At 36.3% G+C, this 19,000-nt stretch overlaps 1 protein-coding gene across 1 annotated transcript; it reads right to left on the bottom strand.

The window, feature by feature from the left end:
• Nucleotides 1–364: 364 nt before the first annotated feature.
• ptpn2a (protein tyrosine phosphatase non-receptor type 2a) lies at nucleotides 365–15,138 on the bottom strand. Its single transcript, XM_041794129.1, has 9 exons — nucleotides 14,928–15,138; nucleotides 10,471–10,561; nucleotides 10,275–10,375; nucleotides 7,589–7,687; nucleotides 6,118–6,255; nucleotides 5,696–5,905; nucleotides 4,810–4,974; nucleotides 3,436–3,638; nucleotides 365–2,104 (listed from the first exon to the last, which is right to left on the bottom strand). Exons 1-9 carry the CDS (start codon nucleotides 14,982–14,984, stop codon nucleotides 1,915–1,917), a joined length of 1,254 nt encoding a protein of 417 aa, XP_041650063.1. The 5' UTR covers nucleotides 14,985–15,138; the 3' UTR covers nucleotides 365–1,914.
• Between the last annotated feature and the right edge of the window lie 3,862 nt (nucleotides 15,139–19,000).

The raw sequence follows: 19,000 nt of genomic DNA on the forward strand, positions 1-19,000 counted from the left end.
AGTATGATTTATTTAATTTTATAAAAACAGAAAAAGTCTCTTTAAATAGATAGCTAAAGATCTATAGATTCAGAACTGCCTCACCCTCACACGCCAATGTCATCCCACAGACAAGAGAAAATGAAATTACTAAAGCAGTCAATATGAGCAAGGCCTCTTCTTGAAATATTGAATCAATTCCTGGAATCCACGTTCAGAGGCCTCCAGTCTGGCTGCATTGATTTAGCTCATGGTCAGAATGAAATTATGACTACAACACAGCAGAGCAAGGATGGGAAAAGCTGTGGGCAGACTCCATAAAGCTGCTTTTCATAGAATTGAGCAGAAAAAAAAACACAAGCAGAACAAGGTTGGTAAAAAAAAGATGAATGTTTTATTTCATGAAGTAGTTTTTGTTTTGTTGTCTTTTTTTAAACACCATATGTCATGTTTTCACTGCAGTTTAACAGTGTACATAACAAAACTCCCCTGAAGTCTTACGTGAAAAACAAGAATGAATGGAATGTTATGTTTAACTGTTTCTCTTCTGGGTTAAATAAGATCTGAGAAAAAGCAGTGTCAAAGAGTGGTATCTAGCCAATCATCTCCCCACCCATTCAAGGATGTTAATGACACATCCACCTCCAGTTGCAACAGAACTTTCTACGCCGTTACTCATGTTTCATAAGAAACAGCGGCTTAGGTGAGCTTTCATCTGAACTGATCATGCTGGCAAACCTTGGAGCACACATATTTCCACTTAACTCACTTCAAGGCACATAAAGAGCTATCTCAACCAGCTAACAAACAGATAAATTTACAAGTAGGCTATCACTATCCTAAGTGGAATTTCTCCAAAGTGCTCTGCTCCAACTTCTACATTGCACTTTTACAGTTTTAGACTGGTCCCAGTCAACTGAAAACCATTTCCTTGATTCTGTAGGTTCAAATGAAGAATTCACACACAGGGCAAACTACGGCGCCATACCTTTGTAATGCAGATTTTTGTTATACCCAATGGAAATCACATTCCACATATTGGGAGCATTAGGTTTTTCATTTACCAGCTTGCTTGGCTGCAATCTTCTGAAAGTTAGACAGCTTTGCTTTGGTTTCCTTAAAAACAGTGGGAAAATCTAAACACACAAACAAACCCATCCAGTGGGTTAATACACGTTCTATGTGGTGAGGGACCAGACAAATTGTAAAAACAAAAACCTATGGAAAATGTCATGCTCTTTGAAGAGACAATAAAAGGTTAACATTCTAGCGAAGTTTAAAACACCAGCAAGGCGGCTCCCCTTGAAGTTACCAGTCACAAAAATATATATCTGGCCATACTGGGATGCCCTGCTTAATGTCAACGGAAGAACAAGTGATGCTCAGGAAAACGTCTAAATACATGCATGAAATGCAAGTTTCATTACTGGTGAAAATAAAAAAAAAATGCCATAGCTGACTCTTAGATTTTAAAGTCTTCCTACTTGTCAAAGGTAGGCTGTAAAGTCAACACAAGTTTGTTGAAATGTAAATAAAAAAAAAATCCAATGATGATCGACACACCTGACCATTTAAAATAAAGAATGCAAAACAAACCTGTCAAAATATATATGTCTATTTGCTTTGTACTGCAACTTTAGTAAGTTTCTTTCAAAGCAATTTGCAATGATACAGTACATTCATCAACATTGACAAGAAGAAAAGGAAATTAAATCATCGTGCTGGCACCAAGATCCTGAGATGTTACTATATTTGTTAAGATCTTACATGAAAAATATACACACACAATCATTTGATCCAGCGCTCCCACATTTTGACCTTAAGAAATAAATACCCTCAGTTATGCACATATTACCTTCTAAATCTACCTAGAGAAGTACCTAATCCCAGGTACTGGTGCAAAATATGAGTCAGTTAAGAGTGACCACAAATGTTTCACTGGGAGTAAATCCAGCACACCAGCAGGCCCACTGCCAGAGCTGCCCCTGCACCCACATTGAGAAGGATGGGTCTCCAGTACAGCCACTTCTCCCGTTTCCTCTCTGAGTCGTTCAGTCTCTGTTTCATCTGCAGGACCTTCTGTGTGGTGCTGGCGATCCTCTCCTCACGGTGCCGTTTCCTGACACTGGGGGGAAAAAAAAAAGTCAGTTTGGCACAAAATGTAAAGCACTATAAAATTTTTCATATTTTGTTATTTTACATTCAGCTGAGTTGTAACTTCTAACTTTCAGCATGGTCAACCTAAAGTCCAAGAAGCTCTTAGCTAAGTTAGACATACAGTACTTCAATTACTAACACCCCCTTAGTGCTAGTGTACCAAGACAAGGACAGTAATCCGTTAAATGGCATAAGCTAAAACTTTTGACTGAACTGTGCATGTAAATATATCGAGAGGATCTGGCTTTTGGTGAGCCAACTTGGCTCCTTTGCATACTAGAGGTGTATGCCAGCATTCTAATGGTAAAGAACCTGTGACCGTAATAGCTGAAAGAAGTAGTAGTAGTAGAAGACTAAAAAAGATTTTAGTAATGAAGACTTTCCATACATTAAATACATGTTTAGCTCTGTAGCAAGCTGTCCATGACCAATAAACTAGTGTAAAATCTCCCAAAACTCTTCTATTACAATCGAGCTTGCATCTGTGACCTCTGTGTATCTGCAGCAGATCAGACAGAGAAGAGGAAGCAGAAGAAAGTTGAGCATCCCTCCTATTAATGTATAATAGAAGCAAGACGCCTCATGTTAAATATGAACATCTACTGCCATTTTTAACAGCTTTTGTGCAGCTGATGCTGTGGATGTTATTGTGCAGCTGATGCTGGGATTGTTACACCCTCCTCCTGCAGATCAGCCTTCGGAGCCTAATCACTGAACAATGAGGCATACATAACATAGTAAACATAAATTGTGTAACGTATGAATCGACGGCTAAATAAGACTGATACAAGATGAGGCACTTGGAAAGTGAAGTGATTGGAGGAAGAGCAGAAGCTCTGTGTGTATTAAGAGAGCAGTGGTGTAAAAAAAAAGATTTAGATAGTTGATTTCAAATAAATAAAATAGAGTCATTTTTGAACATAAGCTGAAATTAACTTAAAGAAAAGAACTTCAAATAACATATATGTGTCAAAACTTTGTTGACAGTCTCCGATGCAGCTTCTATTATTTTTCAAATTCAGAAAAAGAAGCAGAAAAAGCCGCATGGAGTGTAAAGAAGAACAAAATTACTGCCCTAATCATAGAGATGCCACTTAGCACTGGATTAGTATTTCCTGTGGTAATAGGTTATTTGTCCTGGAATTTTTACAATGAAACTACAGACTTGGTCAATACAGACGTCCTGCATGATTATTACAAATAGGTCCCTCATTCATACTTCTCCTGTGTGAATAGGGCTATAGTCATAAGCAATAGAGACTGAAAGGACATTAAAATGAGTCTTCAGCTGTCACTTACTGTCCAGAACTATCTGCAATGCTGTGGTCTTGGCTGTCTGAATCTCCTGCAGGTAGGTGGTCTCCTGAGGCAGGTTCAGGGTCCAGACAGGGTCCTGGCTGACCGTTGGGTCTGTTATCATTGAAGTGAGGTCTTGGGGGAGGTGGTGGAGGGGGCAGATCTGGCTCCAGGTCATCAGTTGACATCACCCTCTGTTTGTTTAGCTACAGGCGACAAATACAAATACATAACAAAAGGAAAAGTGAGTTCATTTCAGAATTAAGTCCCACAAAACCAGTGAATCAGAAAATGTACTAATGGTCGTCACACCTTTGTGTTCATGTATATTTAGTTGACAGCTAGGCAATTTGAAAAAAATCTGAGATGTCAGAAATGTAGTTAGTGTCCCCCACAAAACATCACGGATGTAAAACAGGAAAGAAAAATCTTACAAATCTTCAAATACATAGATGCAGTGCCAGCAAGTCAACTTCACCTGCAATATTCATTTTTATTTGCAACAATCTATACTCATTTAACAGATGGCTTTAAAACTTAAGTGTGGGGTCTATACATTTTAGCATTGGCATTCCAAATTTTTACTGCAGTTTGATCATTTCTATGCTCTTTCTTACATATTTTAAGCACTGACCAACAGGTTGTTGCTGAAGACAAAAACAAATTAAAAAAAACATACTTGACTAATTAAGTCAATATTTATGCATTAAAACGTATGGTAAATAATGGTCAGTAACTTAGAAATTAGTTTAAAAATTTAGAATGACAAGAATTGTGATAGAATCAATTAAGTCAAAGTCCAACACAGGGTCCATAAAAATCTTCAGCTTGAGATTTAAAGTAAAGATGAGAGCTGGAGGCTGTCAGAGTGTCTGTGTTATGGTTTCAGTAAAAGCCTGTCCTCTTATCAGATACATATGGACACTAGCAGTCACCTGATCAGTCTCAGACATCAAAGTCCCACTGGACACAAGTGGGGGGACTTAGTTGTACAAATGGTAGAACAGAAAACTGCCTGGAACCTGGTATTATTAATAATTACTATTATTATTGTTATTATTACTATTATACCATTTATCATCGCTATTTATCATTGTTATCATATTATGTTTTATTATATCTCATGGAGATCTATCTAGGGAGGGGGGACGTTGCCATTTGTAATCTCTTTTTTTTTTTGTTTGTCCTTTTTTGCTTTATTTTAATTTGATATGCCTTGACGTGTAATATATAATTGTTTCTACAGTGAACTGCATATCTTTGAAAATGTTAATAAAAATTTGATCGCAAAAAAAAAAAGTCCCACTGTCACATGAGTCAACCAAAAACAGAGTAAATCAGTGCTGCACATTCTTCACAGCATTGTGAACAAACTACCTGTGCTGCTGAGTTGTCTGTCAGGATGAGCTTGGCTCCCTCAATGACAGCCATATAGGAGAAGCGGAGCTGGTCTGGGGTCTGGATCAGACCCATGCGGTATTCCCTCATGTCTAGAAGAACCTTCTGTATGTCCACTGATGACGGGTTTTTTCTCTTGGCCATCTGCAAAACAGATTAACCTGTTTATTAAAGCATCAAAGCATGTCTATCCTAAATACAGTGACCCATTCAGATGGGTTATCACAGGCTAATATTTTAATATTGTTAAAGCTGACTGCCCTCTTCAACAGTACAGCTGTTTTCTTTAAAAGCAGGATAATTAGGGAGAAAAGCTGTTTTAAAAGTGGCCCAGTCAGCCAATCTCAATGTATGTCTGCATATTTTGCACAGCAAAGCAGTTGCTTGCAAAAAAATGGGTCAGTTTTCCAATCTTGTCAAGTCCTGTGTACAGAGTGATGGTAGCAGCTGTATTTACGACCATGCTGGTGTATGCCTTAGCATTTTGTACACGTATATCAGTTGCAATGGTGTATAGGACACAGCCTGCTTTTTAGATGATTAATAGGGAATCAAAACTGTGCCTTTCACTCTGAATCTTGTTGTACTTGAACATCCTCTTCAAATTTAAAAAGGCAAAAAAAAAAAACCCTCAAGTATTTCCATTTTCCTATTTCCAAGGTATTAAACTTTGCCTAAAAATTCAACAACATGTCACAACCTCTCCCTTTTACTCTGTTACTAGGCAAGTATAATCTTAAAATCTCACCTAGCTCTCTTGCCATAACTTGAAACTCTTGAGAAACAGTTTAACCCTTTGTTGTCAACCTTGGGAGACGTGGCCCTTTCTGTTTCCACATATCTAGGGTAATTCCCTTTTTCTCACCAGGATCAGGCAGGTGTCCACCAGGGCAAAGGTCCCAGAACGTCCAATCCCAGCACTGCAGTGCACCACAGAGGGCCCATGTTCTGGGTCTAGTGATCCTGACTCTCGCACTTTGAAGAGAAATTTTAGGAAAGAGGCGGGGGATTCTGGGACACCAAAGTCAGGCCATGTGGTGTAGTGAAAGTGGTAGATCTCCCTAGATTCCTTTGTCTGTAACAGAAGACATGTAATATAAGCTATAAACAAATCATTTTTTAAGCAGAGTTCTGATAAAATAAGGCATGTTAAAAAACATATTCTTACATACAGAATTGCCAACCACATTGAAGTTTTAATCTCGCAAAGTAGCATCTCTGAAATTTCACCACTTAGCATTTGAAAAAAAGAAAGTGATTATCTAATAATCTGCCTCTCACGCTCACCATTGTGTTTTGCAGTTCTAGGACTCGGATTGTGTAATAGGATTGGTCCTCCTCAGAAAGTAGCCTGACAACAAACCCTGTGTCCGTGAAAGACATCTGTAGCTCTTCTGTGGTGGGCCAGTACTGTGCACACTTTTCCTGTTGAGACAAAATTTTCTTAGAGCTACATAGTGAAACAGAAATTCTATAGAATGCTTGCAGAATAATGAACACTGATTGAACCTAATGACCGTCCACTGTTGCAGAATTTATTCCAAAGAAAATGAATCAACAGAATCTGTCTTAGCAAGAAATGGCTTACACTGTTAATGCATGAGTTATGTACACAACACTTCTGTGGTACTGGACAACATATGACTCATTTCCACAAAGCCTAAACCTGCGTTAACCTACAACTCTCAGGAGACTCTGTTAAGTCCCTACATTTCTAAATCATGTCTTGAGAGATCCCGTGATATAAAAGACATAACGGTTTATATACTGGCAAAAAAAGAATTGAAGATAAGGGGAAATTATTCTATTTTAGATGTGTGAGGAAAAATAGAAGATAGTTAGAACAAGGGAAATAATTATAATTTTTGTCGCAAAATACTGAACAAGTAAATAACATTTATATAGACTATTTTTCCACAGTAGATATAAAACCTAAAAATACATCTATTTTCTGACCAAAAGCAAAACAAATGTTAAACTTTTGATGCTGGATCATTTTTTTAATTCCAGTCGGTTCAACGAAACACACAAAAATTCACCGTGCTACATAAGTTGCTAAATCAAACACATTGTGTCTGCGTTCATAGCATCATCTAGTGGCTCAATTGTTAACCCCATCTCCAGGGATCGTTTGGATTAAGTATCCTGTTGCTTCCTGCCTTTTGGGACATGGAACCAATGCTGTTTAATGAAAGGCTCAACTTGACACCAGGGTTTACTGGATGGACACTCAGTCTTTTTCAGCTGCAGAGCTCATGTTTATCGGTCTCTGATAAGTTCCAGTTCTACGGTACTGAGGAAGGAACATGTCCACTACAGTCTTTCTCGTGGTATTGAACAAAGAACATCACATTAGCTGCAATGTGATGTCATTTGATTTATTTATAAGAAACTCATACAAAGAAACCATTAATACTAAACAATGATGCAGATTTAAGTGCTGCCAATAGATTTTTGGATATCAGTTTTTAAATAGGGCCCCTGCCGCAGTTACAGGCAAAAGTATCAGAACCTGTCCAGTTGTCCCAAGTTAATGTTGGTCACAAATGATTTTTTTTTTTTTGCCAGGACAGCCAGCAGAGGATTTTGATCATCCTCTATGTTTTTTTTTTCTCTGAAGTCCCGTTTGGCCACATGAGTTGGTGTGAGATCTTGTGTGTGGACAAGCTTTGCCATAAACCAGTTTCACCCCAGTGTGTTATACTTGAAAAGGTGAGTTTTAAGAAATCAGAGTTGGCGGTGGCTGAAGTGTACTTACAGATCCCTTTTCAATTACTCTGTTGAGCATTATAACTGCTTTGGAACACTGCTCCCAAATCATCAGCCAGAAATGACCACAGGTATTCCTCAAAGGCCCCTGAAGAAACAAAAGGAACAAAATAAACACATGAAGACTGTTTTTCAAATTAGCGACAGGAATTAGAGGCACAAACTGACCATTTATACTGAATGTGAACAAACATCCAGTTTGTTAGGTCAGTCATTTTCAAATGTTTTTTTCTGTAAAGACACACTTTAAAATTTGAATAAATCCCAAGTCACATCAGTCAAAAGATGACAATCTTAAAAGATGAACAACTGGCATCCCTACAACTGCCAAATTACACACAAAAGGGATGTTATTTGACCGAATTAGGGCTGTACAACAAACCAAAATGTTATGTACCAATTATGGGATATCTGAGTCTCAGATGATGCAGACGGGGCAAACATGAAGCCACTGTTCCTCACTTGCTGAACTGATAGAAAAAAACATTGTGTACTCAATGTGGTAACTGTCCGACAGCAAAAGTCATCTTAATTCATAATTTTAAAAGGGGCTCAACTAAGTGCAGCATTTTATTAAATAGGGCTGGGCAATTAATGGAAAATTAGATTAAAAATGCAATTTTCAAATTGCAGAAGTTGCAATATTTCTATAACCTGAAATTTGCGTCAAAATACCAGTTTAAAACTTTTTGCAGCAGAGATGTTATGCATTACACATCATGCAATCATTCAAGATCTATTTTTTGAATAGCCAACAAAAAGTCCTACTTTCTTTATTTGTACATTTTTCTGATTAAATATGAGAATGACACAAAAAGTATCCTTCCCTTCAATACAGTAATTCATATCCAATTTACAATTCAAGTCAAAATCATCACAGTTAGATACTGTTAGATTATTCAGCCCTAGTTTTTCTAATATTGTCTTTATAATATAGAATAATTCATTGCTTGTGTTCGTTGTAAAATACATACGATGAGGAATAATCGCATATCAAATCGCAATTGCAATATTAGGAGAAAAATTGCATTTAGATTATTTTCCCGAATCGTTCAGTTCTGTTACTAAACTGACTTAAACTGGGGTCTGTTTTTGTCACTCTGAGTGCTTTCAATTGAAAACAGTTCAGCTAGAGAACAACACTGCTCTTGTCAATGGCTAAACTTATGATTATTGCAGAAAAGAATCAGATCTGACCCGCCTTTTTTCCTCTGTATTTCTTTGAAATACAGAAATATGAAGCAGATTGTTTCAAGGATTCTACAGAGGAAGACAGCTGTTTTGAGCATTGCCAGAGTTAAAAACACTGGCTGTGGACACGGGCCCTTAATTAGCTCAAAACCAAACAGACTGAATCAGTTTGACTGGGAGGTTGTCCAGACAAATCTGCAAGAGCAAATAATAAATAAGCCAATAGATCTGGCATTTTTCCATGCTTAGAGAACTGTTATTATCAAAAAGTCCACAAAACATCAAAATGATTTCCTGCACATACACTTCAAATAATCCACACATATCAACATACATTCAGAGTCAACAGGCCTAATTCACAAATATCTTAATGGAGTTATGTGGGGAGCGTGGGAGACAGGACGCACACCTGATGGCAAAAAATAATTATGGTCCTTCACAAGTATGCAGTATAAAATATGAATAAGACGCAACAACAGACCTGCAGCTTCCAGTAGTAGTTCATGCTTCTGTATGAAGCAGTCTTTGGCATTACCCCAGTGATTATAGCCAAGTAGTGTCTGTCACAGCAACTCTGTTGTAGTGACCACAGTGACATGTCCCATTACAACTTTAAAAATTAAGGATTTGTCCCACTTTGAAAATTTTGTAAATATTTGAGGTAATACACGTACTCAGTTAAAAACATTAAACACATGAGTAGCCAGTTTTTAATTAGTGTAGACTTTTCAGGGCATAAACTCTACATATGGCACCTTTAGGGACATGATATTCAGCAGCATCAGTAATAGAAACTAATATATTCTATAAAAAGATTCATCTGATTATATGAATAGCTCAGAGAGTGCATCATCAGAAAACGTGTACATCACACTATAATCGGAAAGGAGCACAAACTAGATGAACTAGAGTTCAATCTGGAGGGAAATTAACCAGAATCAAAAGAGCGAAACTAGTCATAACTTAAGTTTTTCCAAAATTAGTATGATTGGTAGGAATCTGTGGATGCACCGACACATAAGCTTCAAACTTCAATAACAGCAGATATAGACGGTTGACAAACATCGGCCATCCACAAACAACGTGGCATGAACAGATGTCAGAAGCCGGTGTTGTATCTGTTAAGTCAAATCAACCAATGCAGCTATTTAGCATACCTAGCTGCTGATTCAAAGAAGTTTTTTTTTTTTTAATTGAGCAGAAGAGGTCATCTGTTGGACAAACTCTGATCTCTTTTCATGGCATCGGCCTTTATTTTCAGGATCGAGGCATCACTCATTGAAAACTTTACAACTACTCTCTGCCTGAGACTGCTCTCAACTGTTCATAGATGTTGTTCTTCACTAAGAACAATGCACAAAAGAGAAATTTTGGTAAACATCAGAACCTCCTTAAAACTGTGTTAGTATGTTTCTGGAATAAATGTCTTCTTAAGAACTGTTTGTGAATGAGGCCAGATACATAAATGTTGCACCAAACCATACCTGAGAAAGAATGTAATCTCTTTGGGCTTCTTCCACCATGACTAAACTTGCATTGATGTAGTCATTTTCAGAGTTTTCAAGTTTTACACGACTGTGATCATCTGAAACAAAAAAGATCATGAGGAAATTAGAGAAACATAAAGACTTCAATAGAAATCACATCTTTTACTAGTATCCTTTTTCACATAAGACTCACATGGGCTGACATCTCTGTAGCGGTTCAAATTCCGATTCACGGGAAGTTTTGCCACTTTGTAGGGATATTCACTGGCTTGGTTGCGAATCTCCTATTGTAGACACAAAGAAAAGCACAGAGTCACGTATTTAGCAAATGAGGACACAGAGTGAGATATTAGAATCAGAAATGCTTCATCAATCTATGGAGGGGTTAGCATGTCATGGATGCTGACACACTGTCTTTAATGCTATGTCATTTGTGTTCAGTTTATTTTAATTGTCATCTACAGCTGGCATGTCAGCATTGCATTAGTCTGATTGTCATTAGACATATTGCGGTCATGTTCTCTTGTTAATCCAACACATAGCTTTCTTAGTGCCTGTGGGTGCGGCCATAGAGACTCCAAGCCTCAGCTGAACAGGTTTATCTTTTTCTTTTTAAGAGATAGATCAACGGAGAGTAAATAAAGGCAACCAAAGTACAAAACTAAGCTTCTACAGATACCAGGGGAGTTAGTACATTTTAGTACACATGGAGAAAACAATCCCACCTTTCAGACTATTGTATTTACCCTGAAAGTCTTCAGTTCTCAGTGAAATTATGAGTCTAGTGACTGAGTTCCTTGTATGAAGCCTTAGTTCAAACTATTTATTTTTCCATCAAAAATGAAAATAGGGATGCACAATGTAATCGGTGTAATATTGGTGTTCCCAGACAATGGTTTATTAATTACTATTATCATCAATTAGTGCAGTGGCAGACATGAAAAGTTCTATCTGCATCATGTATCCACAGAATATACGAATGCACTATCATGCTTCACTCTACAAGGTGAAGGATTAATTTTGTGAAGTTGTAAGCAGAACCAACAGACATACCTCTGCAAAAAATGTGTAATTCTGTCCTTTTGCATCCTCATTCCTTAACTAAGGCTACGTTCACACTGCAGGCCTTAATGCTCAATTCTGATTTTTTTTTGTTTGCCTGTTCACACTGCAGTCAACTTCCAAAAGATCAGATATGTGGCTTATCTGATTGAGAACCACATACGAAATGGTCAAAACGGTCAGATTCAATGTGACTTGCGCTGTTCACACTGTCTGAAAAAAAATCGGATTCAGGTCACTTTTTAAGTGCAGTGTGAACGTAGCCTAAATGGGCTCCAAAGGCCTTTACACATCAAGTCTGTTTGTCTGAAATTGCCGCAAGCTTAAAAAAACAGTAATTTTTTTGTTGTGAAAATTATGTTTGCACCCTGACTATGAAACTTTGTCCATCATTGCTTTTTTTAGCATCTGCCCAAGTCATTTAAAGGCTGACTGAGTATTTACTGCACTAGTAGAATCTCCCTTTCTTTCGCTCTCCCTCACAGTTAAACTTCACTTTAGACACTGAGCTTTGCCCATGTATTCTGTGGATACCAACCATTGAGCAAAATAGATAAAGGCCAAAATTTGTGCTCTAAGTCACATAACACAGAGACTGAATTGAATTGCACTCAGCCTCTTCAGTTCTGCACAGCGATGTGACACATGAGCTTGAGCAAATCATAACCCATACGTAGGTCTCTGTGAGGATGGATGGACCCAGTGTTTCTTTTTCCTTTTAATTTTCGTGACGTGAAAGAGACAGAAAATCAGCTTTGTTATTTTTATTCTTCACATAATGGCACCATTTGCAGCACACTGTGAATTTTTGCAATAAATAGAAAATACATTTGACTCGATGTTTGAAGGTTTGATATGTGACATTTTTCATCAAATCCAAAAAAATGCAACTGCAATTAAAATGATCAGTGTTCAAAGACTGTAAGGACTGAAATTTTAAATTTATATTACAGCTGCCTTATTTTTTTAATGGAGGAAAAAAATTATTGTGCTATCTCTACCACTTTCAGTGTCTGACTCAGTGAACCAAACTGCCAACCAGAGGTGGAAAAAGTGTCAAGACTATTTTACTCAAGTAGAGGTTTAGGTGCTGTAGAAAACTCCCTGTTCTCTTTACAGTTATCTTTGGTAAAATTTACTCAAGTAAAAGTAAAATCACTGGTTCATAAATCTACAATAGATAAGTAAAAAGTTTTTCATTAAACTTTTAGTCAAAGAACTGAGAAATGAGCAGCAATGGAGGAGCTGCAAAGTAAATTATGATAATTCCTTATTGGTAAAAACAACAAGAGAATATAAATCTCCAACCAGGTTTTTCAGGTAAAGTCACACCTTTATAATCGAGCTGTTCTTGGATGTGATATCATTCTCTTGCTATGTGCAAATGGCGATGTGTTTTCAAAGCTAAACTACTGGCCAGCTTTGTTGTTGATAGAAATCTACAACCTCCTCCTTTTCATTGTTAGTTTTTCTTTTTTTTTTTTCTTTTTTTTGGTTTTTAAAATGTAATGAGTGGATTATTATGTTGTTGACGTTACAAAACTGGCTGATTTTTTCATGGGTTCTTCTGTTGTGTGAGTTTTGTCTTTCTCACTGTGTTCTTTTCTTGTTTTATGATGCTTCATCTGTGATTCTGCTTATTGTCAAAACACTTTGTAAATCTCTGTTTTTAAAGGTGCTATACAAATAAAGTTACTATGAAGTACAATACATGTTCCAAAATAGACATAATATTAAAACCACTGATTTCAAAATGTACTTAAAAAAAGTAAGAGTAGCCTATACAAAAGAGCTACTTAGTTACGGTCATTTGTGTAATCTTTATTCCCTTTTTCTAACTTTGCTGCTAACCAGTGGAGAACTAAGATTAATTTAAAAGCTAACGTAAAAACAGGCTCTTTTTTGCTTTGTGCACTGAAGAGCTCACTGTCTTGAATTTCCCTCAGGATGTGTAAAGCATCTATTAAGGCTGTTAAAAAATACAAATTTTCAATCGCAAGTGATCTCAGTTTCTGAAGTTAATTGCAATCAATCACATCCTTTATATTTTATACAGAGTTCCTCTATTTTGCATTCAAAATTATTTTTTTGTCATGTCAGATTTTTCTGTTGTCTTTAACTAAGGGTAATGACTTCCTGTATAGATACAGACCTGCTTTTATAGTCAGATTTAAGATTGAACAATGAACTTTACCACAGAAAAAGGAACTTGTTATGGGTTGACTGAGAAAAAGGGAACAGTATAAAGTTAAGTGTTTGATAAAAAAAAGATGCAGATGCTGTTTGATTTGTCCTGAGAGCTGTCTGCAAGTTTTATAAAATGAAGTTAGACATTAAGGAGCAATGGTGTACTTATTTTATATCACATACACTGAAAACAATGTATTAACAAAAATTTACTGATTGATTGACATCACTATGGCTGCTGGGAGTCACTGCAGTGGTGGACATAAAGAAAGCTGAAGGGGATTTTTCACCATGTGATTAATCCTGACTAAAAAAAAGTGTATCAATTGTGGACTTTAATTAATTGCAATTAATCTTGACAGCCCTAGTATTTCTATATCAGTTGATAAATCTTATCTGTCTGTTACATGGTTGTCACAGAGTACATACAATCAAAAGAAGTTTGTTTTTATCCTGGATGTCTTTATTTAAAAGCCTACTTCTATCATATATGGTAGAATCAACTACTGTTGCCTTGATTTAAATTAGGGCTGTCAAAATTTTTAACTAACTTTGATTAATTAATTAGGGTGAAATATTAGACTACAAAATCACACACTAAAGCCATCACACAACTGGCTAAATAGCTTTGTAACTTTAATTGGAAGTAATGTAAAATTCACTGTGCTCTTAATGTTTAAGATTTTTATGAATAAAATCCAACTACTAGAGATAGTACTAGATTGACTAGTAAGTGGATAATCTGTACTAGGTCTCAACTTCTCCTGTTTCAAAAGCTCATAAAAAAAATCGGTGCTATTCAGAAGAACATCCTTTCTGCTTGTTTTACGTAGTTCCCTGGTATTTTAAACTAAGCTTAATACTCGACTAAACTGTAAATCAGAGTTAGTGATGACTATAAAACATCAACAGTTACATTTAGCCATCTGCTTCGCTGTTTCAGACAGTATACAGAACCCGGACCACAGCTAATATAAACTAAAAGCTGCCTTCTTTTAGACAACTAGAAGCAAACACACGCGCTTTTCTCTGGAAGTACTGCCGACTTCTCAGAAACTGCAGCTGACGTCTACCAGCGTCAGCCAGTATTAGCAAACTGAGCTCAACTATGAGGACTCTGCCGCTGCACGTTTTCTAGCTACGGAAGTCCGCGACTACTAGCGAGGACTGCTCAGTTAGTTTCCCTCTAGCCTCTGTTAAATGTAAAGACACATATTTTTCACCTCACAACATCATGAAATCTACACGTTAACACGGCAACCCGAATCTCAAAGAGACTCAAAAAGTGACCAGATATTTCTAAAGGAGTCTACGAGCCAGCTATCAAATTAGCAGGCTAACGCTAAGTAAGTTAGCAACCAATCGTCATAGAAACACGAGAGGCCCAGTGTCCCTACTTACATTGTAAAGGTTTTGCCATCTCCCGGATGAATCAATGTCGTCAAATTCTTGCTCCATGGTGCCGTGAACAGTGTCCAGAGACACACGCTGGGTGATTGCTGAGTGTTTTCGGCGACGCTTACCAAGTTAGTCCTTTCTATGAGCCATCTAAACAGCAGTCTGTGTAACCCTGGGAATCCCTGCGGGGAGTCTGCTGCTCCGGCACAATACTGCATGCACGCTCACTGACCGAGGTTGCCAGTTATGTGTTAATCTCAACCTACAGACCACATGTTCATCAGCTGAGTCACTTATTACGTCCATGTCAGTACATAAACAAACATCCAAATGAAGATAAGAAGAAGTTTTTTCTGTAGTTTTTAAAAATCTGCGCAGGAAGTTAGTGTTGTTGAAAAGATAGAATAGCTGTAATATCTAAGCATGCGTGCGTTTTACATTATACAAGTGGAAACATTATATGAACATAAACATATTATTAAGTAGAAAAAATAAATATGTTTTACACATTATTATTATTTTCTGTTGATACGTAGATAAATTACTTATTTATACTAGACCTGGCAACTCATGTATAGCAGAAACGTTAATGAAGGAGGAAAGAAGTTTATTTTAAACTCTTCAATGGTGGAAAGTAACCACTTACATTTACTCAAATAACTTTAACTGATTAGTTTGTTGGGGTGATTTTCCTGTTTTGAGTACATTTTGAAACTAGTACTTTTACTTCTTATTAAGTACATTTTAATGTTATGTCCAGCATGAGTACAGACTGCTTATTGGGTGGAGCCAGCGTTAATTTCGTCGACTAAAACTATGACTAAAAATGTTCCTCGAAAGACTTTTTTTCCATGACAAAAACTAGACTGAAACTAACAAAAATAGATCTGTGATGACTAAAACAGACAAAAAGTAATGTTAGTTCTCATCAAGATGACTAAAAGTAGACTAGAATGTCATTTAGTTTCTGTCTGACATTCAAAATCCATATTTCTCCACTGTGGGTAAATCTGTCAAAATACAATGCATCCATATCTATTCTGCTTCTAAGCTGTGGAAAGCAGGAACCCCAGGTTTAGCAGAGACCACACTACTATGATTTGGTACCAGATTTAGGCAAGAGAATAAATGCTTGGACTAAAAGGAAAAACTAAAATGTAAGGACTTTTTATGGACTAATACTAGACTGAAATTTTTCGAGTTTTCATCGACTAAAACTAGACTAAAACTAAAAAGGTTAGAAATTACTAAAATATAACTAAAACTAAAATTCATTTCATTGAAAGACTAAAACTAAAATTAAAAATAGCTGCCAACATTATCACTGGTTGGATCACAGGGTTAAAATGTGGAGAAGACGCTGAGAATGCTATGCTGATTGTTGCACCTACAGAGTAACAACTTTTGGTGGAAGCAGTATGATGGTGTTCTCTCACTGGAAAATTGAGGCTGGTCATTGTTGGAGGCAATAGCAATGCAGAGAGATATGGAGATGAGATTCTTGCAACCACTGGTAATTCCATATCTCCACAGTCTGGGACCAAACTATCCTCAAAAATGACAACGCTCGCCGCCACAGAGTGGGGTTTATCAGAGACTACCTCCAGAATTTCAGTGTGGAGAGGTTTGAATGGCCCGTCAACAGTCCTGACCTTCCCAGTGAACACTTGTAGAACCAGCTTGAGACCAACATGAGGAGGAGCCAGGCTGTTGTGGCTGTGTATGGTTCTTCCACACACTGCACAGGCTCTGTTTGTTAAACGAATCAGCTCTTAAATTGCTAGTATGTCTTTTTTCTTCAGACTTGAATTATTCAATCCACCAAACAAGAGTCAAAGTAAGCTGTTTGGCATTGGCAGAGAAGATTTGTCAAAATGTTAATGGGTGCAACCCACATACTCAGCTCTGCTGCTGATCCCACAAAAGTATGTTCCTTACAAATGTGGTACCATTTAAAAGAGAAATAAAAATGCTTTCCAGTGGTACAAGATTTATTGCCATGAATCATTGTTACAACAAAAAAAAAATCTACCAAACACAAATTTTCTTACTTTTTGTGGTAGGTTTATATCCACTGTCATCTTGTGTATTTTTCAGCAAACATTTAAATAATACTACATTCTAACCAACACAATATTAAAGAGACTAAACAACTATTCTTTCCTGTAGGCCGGGTATATGCTAGGATGTAATTAGATTAATCAGTCTGAAATACATATTGTAATTTATCTTTATCAATCACAGTAGTACATTGACAGAGCTGTTTAGCTCACAGCCTTGTAGCTATCACCATGGCAACATAACAAAGCTCTACCAAACAAGTGTGGTGTAACCATCAATATGAAAGTCAGTAGACCAGGCTGAAGAATTTTTTTAAATGTCTAATTGAAATTATTTTGACATAAAACAAATTCAGACTGCACTGCTGTATTGAGGGGAATAATCATTTGTATGTAATTCTCATTTTTATAAGAAAAATGCATGCAAAATTAAGGAAAGCTGGATTTTCTGCAAGCTATTCTGAAAATTTGACACGCAGAAATTTGTATGATGTCAGAGCATAACGTCGCTGTTGATGCAAATAAAATGTATTAAACTGCTACATATTGTGATTTAATTTCCAAGCCTTAGTATTCACGCAGTACTTAAAGTGAATTTTAAATTTAATACTTTTTACTTCTACTTGGGTAGATTTATGGACCAGTACTTTTACTTCATTTCAACCAGCATAACTGTACTTTTACTTGAGTAAAGCAGTCCTGTGCTCTTTCCACCTCTGAAACTATTTATTTTATCCATGTGGCGAATTTGTGAGGGTGAAGTTTATTTGTATACATGTAGTTATTATAAATTTGCATTTATTCACGTGGGTACTGAATGCCAGGGACCTCTCCTGTATGATTCTAATCTTGGGTAGTTTTAGGGCATAATCCATGCATAGTGAGTTACAAAGAAAGTTGCTTTGGAGCATCATAAATTAAAGTTTGGTGTGTTTATGCAACACAAAAAGGCAGAAACTTTTGTGTAACGGTGTTAAGATCACATGTAAATTATATTTTCACATACAGAGTTATTTTTTTTAACTAAAAGTATGACTGAAAATGTAAGTTGACTGCAGTGGAAAGTAATAATAATTACCTTTAATCAAATTTCTGTAATTGAGTAGTGAGTGCTTTTTAATATCACTCCTTCTACTTTTACTTAAGTATATCTTCAGGGAAGTATTGTACTTTAACATACTTTAAAAAGCATCAAGTACTGAGTAAAAAATAAGCACTGAAAGCAAAAACGAGGATGTCCAAGCTTGAAACATAAAGTGGCCGGTAGAATTACTTTCACAACAGATGTCATTGAGAAGTACATAGCAGAAGAATGAGCTCACATTTATTCCCAAATCTGCTGTTACATTTTACTTTGGTTTAAGCCACAAATATTAAAATAATAATATAAAATATATACCAAATATCCATGCATGCATCCATGCTTTTTAAGAGTGGAGTTTAATTTGCATAGTTATAATGTGTCTTATCATGTTGATATTGAATCTCAGGAACCTTTTTGCTTTCTCTGGCAAGTTTCAGGACAGAAACCATAAACAATTAATTACGAAGAAAAATCGTTTCTGAGCATCATAAAGTAGAGTCTGTTTTGCATAAACAGGTAAATTCTGAATTCACAAATGTAGTTTTTTTTTCCAAAATCATTTGACTTGAAAATATTTTTATTTATCGGTCTAGAATATAGAGTATATTTATAAAATAACTGTAAAAATTATAAATATAAATCATTTAATGAAAGTGTCTATTGCAGGGATACTCAACTTGTGGCTCTTTTGTGATGGTTTGTGGCTCTTTTATGTCTTAATTTGAAACATTATTCTAATCGTTGACACTTCTTTTTGACACTTTTATTTTGTTTTTTTGCAATTTTTGCCACTTATTGCCCATTTAAACTGCCTTTTGCAATTAAATTCCACCTATTTCCAATTTTGCCACTCTTGATGCGTTTTGCCGATTTTCTCACCTTGTTGCTGATTTTTGCACATTTTCTTTTTTTCACTTTTCACTTATTTTTTG

This window comes from Cheilinus undulatus, linkage group 8 (assembly GCF_018320785.1).
Source record: "Cheilinus undulatus linkage group 8, ASM1832078v1, whole genome shotgun sequence".
NCBI lineage: Eukaryota > Metazoa > Chordata > Actinopteri > Labriformes > Labridae > Cheilinus > Cheilinus undulatus.

Bases quoted from the DNA above. Each gene is read 5' to 3' on its own strand.
- ptpn2a (XM_041794129.1), bottom strand. From the start codon at position 14,984: ATGGAGCAAGAATTTGACGACATTGATTCATCCGGGAGATGGCAAAAC. The intron at 6,256-7,588 runs GTAAGTACACTT...TTGTCTCAACAG, and splicing joins GAGTAATTGAAAAGGGATCT to GAAAAGTGTGCACAGTACTG. The intron at 5,906-6,117 runs GTGAGCGTGAGA...CTTCTGTTACAG, and splicing joins TAGAACTGCAAAACACAATG to ACAAAGGAATCTAGGGAGAT.